The following is an 8,401-nucleotide window of genomic DNA, read 5'->3' as shown; positions in this document are numbered from 1 at the left end:
AAATGTCAAAGGTCAAGATCAGGGTGACCTCAGAAAACACTTGTTAGCCATAACTCAAGACTTCACACAATAATTATGACAACATTTTCACACAAATGGTTCATATTTTAAACTGCTCTGGATAAAGAGGGATGTAACCTGAAACTTAATTCAAAATATGAGGTCCAGTTCAAAGTTCCTACCATTAATTGGCCCGTTCTCCATTCGTCTTATTTTATTTGTGTTAGCTATTTTTATGTATCCTGATTTCCTGATGTTCTTCACTGATTAACTTCAGGAGTTTTCCTCTTTGACATTAAATTCTTTCTGTATTTTTACCTCACTCAGGTTTCATAAAGGCAGAGATCATAAAAACAGTTGAACTGCACCTGATGCACCGGGAATCATTTTTATTTTTTCTCTTTTAGAAAATCTCCAAAAGACTTTTGGTGCCACAGTTACAGGTTAAACGTAAATGGTAAAATATCCAAGTGTACTGAATTGATCAAAGGTGCGTTTTATTGCTTATGAGTTTAACTGAATGAATGCACTATTTCTGCTTTTAAACCTGCAATAACTGATTAACTAACTTGGGGCAAATAAAATATTGACATGTAATCTTTCAAATTGATATACTAAACTTATTAGCAAATCCTTGCTAATTTACACATCCATAGCATACCAGAGAACTAAAACGGGGCCAGCAGTGTTTCCAAAAGTCTCCATTTTCTGTGCTCCAAAACATTGCAGTCGTATGGACAGGAGATGAAAGCGTAGCAAGAGATGTGCGTTTTAAAATGAAAACGTAGTAGTGTGGACGTAGCCTAATATTCATTTTCTTTGAGTTCTGTTTGACTGTGTGCTGATTGGTCCTGAGCAGCCAGTGGACAGTGGGTTTTTGGAGCTTTCTCGATGAAAGCAGCTGCCTGCCGCAGCCGAAACAACGCTATGAGAGCGGTTAGAGTGAACAAAAACAGTAAAGTTGTGGGCTGGGTGTAGTGGAAAATTTTAATGTGATTGTTTTTTTGTTTTTTTTTAAACCTGTATTCCTATTGTAATGTGAAAAATTTACACCATTATATGTACTCTCATGAAACCTCGTTTTAACCCCTTGGAAGTAGATAAACTGCTCCTTCACTAATGGAGTAATTCTTTATCTGCGTTCTTACCCCGCATAGCTTGTTTTTATTCCTGAGAATTTACAACGACCGACCAGTGCAGCCTGAAACCACCAACAGTCGGCTAAAACATTCCTGTTTTCATAGTGTAGGAGTCTGTATTGTTCTGACTTCGGGGTTCTCTGAGCTGAAACTCACTATAAAGCTAAAGGAATTTGTTTTTAACTCAATACCAAACTGTTTCTTGTCCTATTACACGCATTCACTGGAGTTGTCTAGGAAATGAACTAAACTGAAACCGACAGTACACAGATCTTTTGGATGATATGATCTAATTCTCAAATCAAAGTAGGAAACTGAATCGACTGAGTGTTGAGAAGTGAACTGTCCATGGTGCTGAAATGATTTCATCTCTGTAGCACCAACAGTGTAACAGGACAATTCACTCTCAGTTCATTTTGGTTTTCTTAAAACAGACATCACACTGTCAAGAACAGCTGAATTCGGATGCTGTCTCCAGGCTTCACTTTGCCTTTTCCACTCCCTGGCAGAAACAGGGATAACATCTCGGTCGATGGAGTAAAAAGTCGCCATGGAAACTTCAGGCTGCTTCAGGACATGACCTGAGAAACCAATTACAAAACAATTGCCATGTTCCCAAAAGTATAATAACCCTGTGATAACAAAGTGAAATAATGACTGCTATTAATTTTCAGAAAAGGCGAAGTGGGAGAATCGGTCACAAACACCCTAATTGTTTTCCATCTTCACCCCCACTATCATCATCATCATTATCATCACCAATCCTTACCTTTAGGTTTTTAGACTTAGACTTTGTGTTGAATTTACCTGATTAACATGTAAATGAAGCAGGCATGTAAACAATAAAAGCTTCAAATGTGTACAATCGTTTGAGGACAAGTGGACCGCAAGATAACATCAGCCTCTGCTCTCAGGTTACATACTATGTGCATCATCTTTGTCGTCATGCCCCCCCCCCCAGTTGCATTCTTGCATAATGATAATACAGCTGTTCCCAGACCTGGTCAGAGCAGATCAATAACAGAAACAGGAGGCCGAGGACGGTCGATGGAAATGAGAAAAATGATAAAACTGTTTCCAAACTGAATCTGTTCACTTTTACTTAAATCAAAAATGTCCTTGCATAAAAAAATCTTAAATATTTCATGAAAATTAAAGGTACAGACATTTATGGTCCCCAGAGGATCAAGTCTATGATTTTGGTGACACCAACAGGTTGACATTTTTCGATTTTGGTGAAATGTCTTTAGAACTTTTGGATGGACTGGCCTGCCATGCTCCCCTGAGGATGAATTCTCATAACTAATAACTGATGATAGAGGTATGGCTCTATGGATGACAATGTTAGGTCTGTTGGTCCATCATTTTGGTCCTGACGGAAAATTTCTCTACAACTGTCATTACATTTTGTATAGACGTTCGTGATCCCCAGAGAATGAAGCCTAATGATGGTGATCCCGTGACTTTTCTTATTTTGCCACCAACAGGTTGACATTTTTTGATTTTAGTGAAATGTCTTGAGAACTTTGGAATAGGCATTTGAATGGTACAGACATTCATGTTCCCCTGAGGATGAAATTTAATAACTAATAACTGACGGTACAGACCTGGCTCTATGGATGACAATGTTGGTCTGTCAGTCCACCACTTTGCTCCAGACTGAAATATCTCGACAACTGTCTGATGGATTGTCATGGCATTTTGTACATTCATGGTCCCCAGAGGATGAAGCCTAATTATTTTGGTGATCCCCTGACTTTTCTTTTTGTGCCACCAACAAGTTGACATTTTTGGATTTAATTATGCTAAATTAAAGAAATTTTGGATGGAAATGAAATTTGGTGATCCTTAAACCTTTCATTTAGTGCCATCATCAAGTCAACATTTCAGTTTGTTTAATATTTTGAGTTATGACCAAATATAATAATCTCTAGTACTGATAAAGCTACAAAAGTTCTGGGTCCTATATGCAATTTGTTAGGTTCCTGTATGGAAAACTCCTGTATCACTCCCAGTTTGTAAAACAAGTTATAAATTAAAAACTTGGGTTCAGACTTTTGAAGATCTGAGTTGTACCATTACCACTAAACTGATCTTAATCTCCCCTTTGAAATCAGACTATAGGCATTTTACAAAATAAGATATATGCAATGATTGTTTGTATTGGCATAGACCGCCAAATAGTAATATATATGGAACATAAAAACACAAGTTTAATTTTCTAAACGTCATTGATCCCAGTAATGTCAGAAATGAAGAATGAGTGAATTACTGAAACAGGAAGTGAAACCTGACTCATCTATAGGGACAAGAATAAAAAGTTAAAGGTCTCAGAGCAGCAGAATTTATTTTCATACTCCACACCATCTGTCTCAGGAAATGACCAAAAAGCCATAAAGTCAGTTTAGATTGAAATTGGAAAGTAAAAGCTTCTTTTTAATCTCGACAGAGATGCTCATTACACTGAAAACGTTCAATATAATGAATTACACACTCTCAGATTATTCCATTTTAAAGCCATCTTCATGGCCTAAATGTGTTTGAGATTTTACTTGAAGTCTCTATAGATAAATCAGAACATTTAAAATAAGGCAGAATAAAAACACAGAGACACTGGGAGGTGGGGATGGATTATTTCATCATACCCTTATGCATATAAATATGTTGTATAATATGCAATGTAATCTTGGCAATGCATTGTGGAATACATTGATATTTATATTTTATTGCCTCTGTTCAAATTTCTTGCATTAAAAAGTGCCACATATTTACCAGGATATGTGAATAGATTATATTAATAAAAACAATATTGGCAATTTGGAAAACACATGTGGGTTTATTTCCCTCCATAAAACACATTACTTCATATTTTCAATATATCACCACGATGCGCAAATGTGCCATTGGAAGTTTATTGACTTATTTTTAATGAAGCCAGACTGATAATTTGACGGCAGTGTATGTAATGTAGGATGTGTTTTTATTCCAGACAGTGGAGAGGTATTGGTGGGATCAGTGGCGCGCAGCACGGTGACGTTGCGCATGTAGGCAGGGAGCAGCCTGCAGATGTATGAGCTCAGTCCAACCAAGAGAGACCCGTCCTCAGCCTGAGCTTCATGTGGAGGACATGCGTCCTTTATATCAACACGTAACTTTTCTGCTTCAATTAAATAAAAAGATGGAGCTACAGGTGGAAAACCAAAGTCAGCTGTTCAACACCAACACCGCGAGGCTGCCGGCTAAACTCATCCTGGGTATGGGTGTAGATAACTTTATTTCTCTTCTGATATTCGGGCTGATTTTCATCCTCGGGGTGCTTGGGAACACCATGGTGATCACGGTGTTGGCGCGCAGTAAACCGGGTCAACCGAGGAGCACGACCAACATCTTCATCCTCAACCTGAGCGTGGCGGACCTCTCCTACCTCCTCTTCTGCGTCCCCTTCCAGTCCACCATCTACATGCTGCCCACATGGGTGCTGGGAGCGTTCATCTGCAAGTTCATCCACTACTTCTTCACCGTGTCCATGCTGGTCAGCATTTTCACTCTGTCGGCCATGTCCGTGGACCGGTACGTGGCCATCGTGCACGCCAGGAGGTCCTCGTCGATCCGGGTGGGGAAGCACGCCATGCTCGGGGTGGTGCTGATCTGGATCCTGTCCCTGGTCATGGCAGCTCCCGTGGCGCACTACCAGAGCATCGTGGAGCGGGAGGACAACAACACTTTCTGCTGGGAGGTCTGGCCGGATCACCAGAGGAAAGTCTACGTGATGTGCACCTTTGTTTTGGGATACCTGCTGCCTCTCACTCTGATATCTGTCTGCTATGCAAAGGCGAGTCACTGACTGAAATAAACAAATACACCCAATGATAATGACTTTAACAGATTAAAATACACATGAACGTTTGCTACGCTTTTTTCTCTCTAGTGTGAAAATTTTTTTTGGGATACCTGATGCCTCACCTGGATATCTGTAAATAAATAAGTAAATCTAAATGTAATCAATGATTTTAAAGCAGATTTAGATCCAGTAAAGTCAAACATGAGGCCAAACTGTGGCTTTGATCCTCATAAAAGTTCTAGTGTAAAAAAGCAACACGTGTTTGGAATTGTTAAATGTTCACTGAAATAGACATTTATCTCAACAGCCTTTATCTTAATCCATACCTTTTTTATTGCAGGTTTTGAACCATCTGCATAAAAAGCTGAGGAACATCTCCAAAAAATCGGAGCTCTCCAAAAAGAAGGTTTGTGGTGTGTTTGGTCATTTTAGTTCTGATGTTCAGTGAGCTGCACACTGAGTGAAAATGTGGGACTGAGGTGACCACGCTTCCCTGATTTCTCTTTTAGACAGATCAGGTCTGTGATATGAAAGGAAAGTGTGCACAAAAATAGCTGCAAGCTGTTGACTTACAGCCCTGAAAAGCCCCTTTATCTTTCATGTGATGCTTGTAAATGTAAAAAGTCTAGTTGGGAAAATAATTTAGTTTGTAGAAATGTAAAAAAAGAAAAGGAAATGTACCAGTTTGTCCTCTGGATCAGCCATAAAATACCTGCCTTTTATTTGATCAGGTTATATTGCCCGTCATTATCTTCCTGTTTCCCCTCCTCCACAGACTGTCCAGTCATGATCACATGACATTATATTACCCATTATCTCGTCTCTTCCTCTCTTCCAGACTGCTCAGACAGTCCTGGTGGTGGTGGTGGTCTTCTGTCTGTCCTGGCTGCCTCACCACATCGTCCACCTGTGGGTGGAGTTCGGCTCCTTCCCCCTGAACCAGGCCTCCTTTGTGTTCAGGATGGTGGCTCACTGCTTGGCCTACAGCAACTCCTCCGTCAACCCCGTCATCTACGCCTTCCTGTCCGAGAACTTCAGGAACTCCTACAAGCAGGTGTTCTGGTGCCGGGCGCCCAGCGAGTGTCCCCTGAACGACACCAGAGACCTCCGCAGCAGGATGGAGACGGCGCCGTCCACCAACATCAGCGTGACATACAAAGGTCACGACTCTCAGATCAGTAAAATGCTTTGATGTCACTGATGACGCTGAGAGCACTTCCTGTGGTCTGTATGGAGTCTGACTGATACTGGAGTTGTCAGGTTGATACCGATGCCAATATTGGATCGTTTGAAAAATCCAGTACTGATACAATGTCCGATATTCTGGCGGCCATTACGCTGCTGCAGTAAAACCTGCCGAAAACAGCAGTATCCTTATTTAGTTCACAGCACCACCACTTTTCAGTTGCTGTTTCATAATGTAGTTATTGTTCATGTTAGAGGACATTGTGAATACTGTTTCACGAGAGGAGGCACAGATGTGCAGGTGTGTGAGGGACAGTTCGGTCTGATCTTCGGAAGCAGCTGGATAAGAATTTTGTTTTTTTTGTCCTGAGTCTGTAAATATTGTATATAAATATAATTTCCTGGAGACACGAATGAGCCAGCAGCCGGTTAGCTTAGCTTAGCATAGCATAAAGACTGGAAACAGGTGGAGAAAGCTAGCCTGGCTCTGTCCAAAAATCTGCCTCCCTGCACCTTGAAAACTCACTGATCACTAACTCACTAACATGTTATACACTGTATGTTTTTTTTTTCTTCGTGCTGTTCAATAAGGGGCTGTAAACAAGATTATTTCTTGGCTGGGATCAGTTGCCAGGCAACCAGCGGAGACACCAAACACAAACCACATATTGTAATATTGGGTATATGTGTTGTATATGGTATGAATTTTGCCCTTTAACTGTTAGTAGTAAAACCAATAAGCATTCAAAAAATGCCGAACTATTACTAATTTTTTCATTCGTACCTTCAAATGAATCATTTTTGTGAGAAATTCGAAAAACCAAATGTGGAAAAATAAATCTCCAGTGGCCTCTAGTGGACAAACTATTTGATGGCATCAATAGAACATGAAAACCCTGTTAAATTCAGTGCCAACAGTTTTAGAGTTAATGTTTTTTATTGTGTCTGTGGATTTCATCTAACTCATGTTTAAGGTTCAGGAACGTTTGTGGTCACAGTGAATAAAACAAGAGATTAAGTCAAGTCAGATGTCGTACACTCCGCATCCACCACACCCACCTCACTGACCTCCACCCGTACGTGAAAGCAAAACTGGAAGTAAGTCCGCTGATACATAACAATTCCTTGAGGCGTATACAACAGTACTAACACTACAGTAATATCAGCCACACTGATGTATCAGCCCGTCTCTAGTTCTGAATTTGGTCATGACAACACAGTGCCATAAAGTCATTTGAAATCTCATTTTTAAAGCCACAAAAGCCTGAGTTCAGTCGTGTGTGAGAGCTGTACGGTGTCAGGATGAATTTCTCCGTCTGTGATGTGTTTTCTGGTTTTTCTGGCAGCTGATTTTCCAATGAATTCCCAACCAGTGAAAGTGAAACAGAGTCAAGGACACATTTTGAAGTATCTTTTGAAGTATCTTGTGAAACACAATCCATGAAGCAACAGCTCCTCGAGATGAAATGAAACTTTTCAAAGTCGCTTTCTGTTTCAAACCAATACATTTGATTTTTTTTTTTAACCTTTCATTCAGGCCTTGTTTGTTACAGCTCGGACCGGGGCCGTTCTCATATGAGGATTGTGTCATTTGTTTTCTATATCTGTGGGCTGAGTTAATATGTACATACTGTGTGTCGGCTCTATACCAGAGAACATCAGGTTCATGCACAGGGTAAATAATAATGCAGCATTTAAATGACGTAGCAGATTACCAGTCTGTCCTCACAGGCAAAAGGTAAAGGTTCACACCTGAGCTACCAGAGACTGTTCACAACAGAAAAACAAAGGGGATTCTGGGAAGTTGATTTCTCACTGTCATTTTGGTCCGTGGTTTTCAGCAGATTCACTCCTGTTAGAGTCCATGTCTGCAGGAGAAGATTTCTCTTCATTATGACTCCACCCACACACAGGTGCATGTTTAAACCTCCTGTCCCCCCATTTAAGTTAATGTGAACCTCTGATTTAATGTTATATTAGAGTTAATGTCGAAGTGTTTTCAACCGTGCTGATATTGTTTTACTAAAATAAGCAAACAAATGCATAAAAAAAAAACATTTGTGTACAATTTATCTGTGAATGAATAAAACAATATTACAAAGCAATAAATAATTGACTCTTTTTTCTAAAAGTAGCTCATTGATGCATGAAGCTGAGCTGTAACCGTTGGTCCAGATGTAATCAGTTCTGCAGGGAGGGCGCTGCGCTGCTCTACCTGCCTCTCTGATCGCACAGA

The 8,401-nt window shown here is 40.1% G+C and overlaps 1 protein-coding gene across 1 annotated transcript; it reads left to right on the top strand.

The window, feature by feature from the left end:
- Nucleotides 1–4,317: 4,317 nt before the first annotated feature.
- On the top strand, nt 4,318–6,577 carry galr1a (galanin receptor 1a). Its single transcript, XM_023394809.2, has 3 exons — nt 4,318–4,971; nt 5,321–5,386; nt 5,819–6,577. Exons 1-3 carry the CDS (start codon nt 4,318–4,320, stop codon nt 6,170–6,172), a joined length of 1,074 nt encoding a protein of 357 aa, XP_023250577.1. The 3' UTR covers nt 6,173–6,577.
- The last annotated feature ends 1,824 nt before the right edge of the window (nt 6,578–8,401 follow it).

Source organism: Seriola lalandi, unplaced genomic scaffold, assembly GCF_002814215.2.
Source record: "Seriola lalandi dorsalis isolate HSWRI2012SDOR001 ecotype SW California unplaced genomic scaffold, Sedor1 jcf7180002054954, whole genome shotgun sequence".
Classification (NCBI taxonomy): domain Eukaryota; kingdom Metazoa; phylum Chordata; class Actinopteri; order Carangiformes; family Carangidae; genus Seriola; species Seriola lalandi.
Note: the sequence above shows the minus strand (reverse complement) of the source record. Positions and strands in the feature narration are given on the sequence as shown.

What these genes read in the sequence shown, in the direction of transcription:
- galr1a (XM_023394809.2), top strand. Translation starts at nt 4,318, where the DNA reads ATGGAGCTACAGGTGGAAAACCAAAGTCAGCTGTTCAACACCAACACC. An exon ending in TATCTGTCTGCTATGCAAAG is followed by an intron (nt 4,972 to 5,320) that starts GCGAGTCACTGA and finishes TTTTTATTGCAG; the next exon opens with GTTTTGAACCATCTGCATAA. An exon ending in CGGAGCTCTCCAAAAAGAAG is followed by an intron (nt 5,387 to 5,818) that starts GTTTGTGGTGTG and finishes CCTCTCTTCCAG; the next exon opens with ACTGCTCAGACAGTCCTGGT.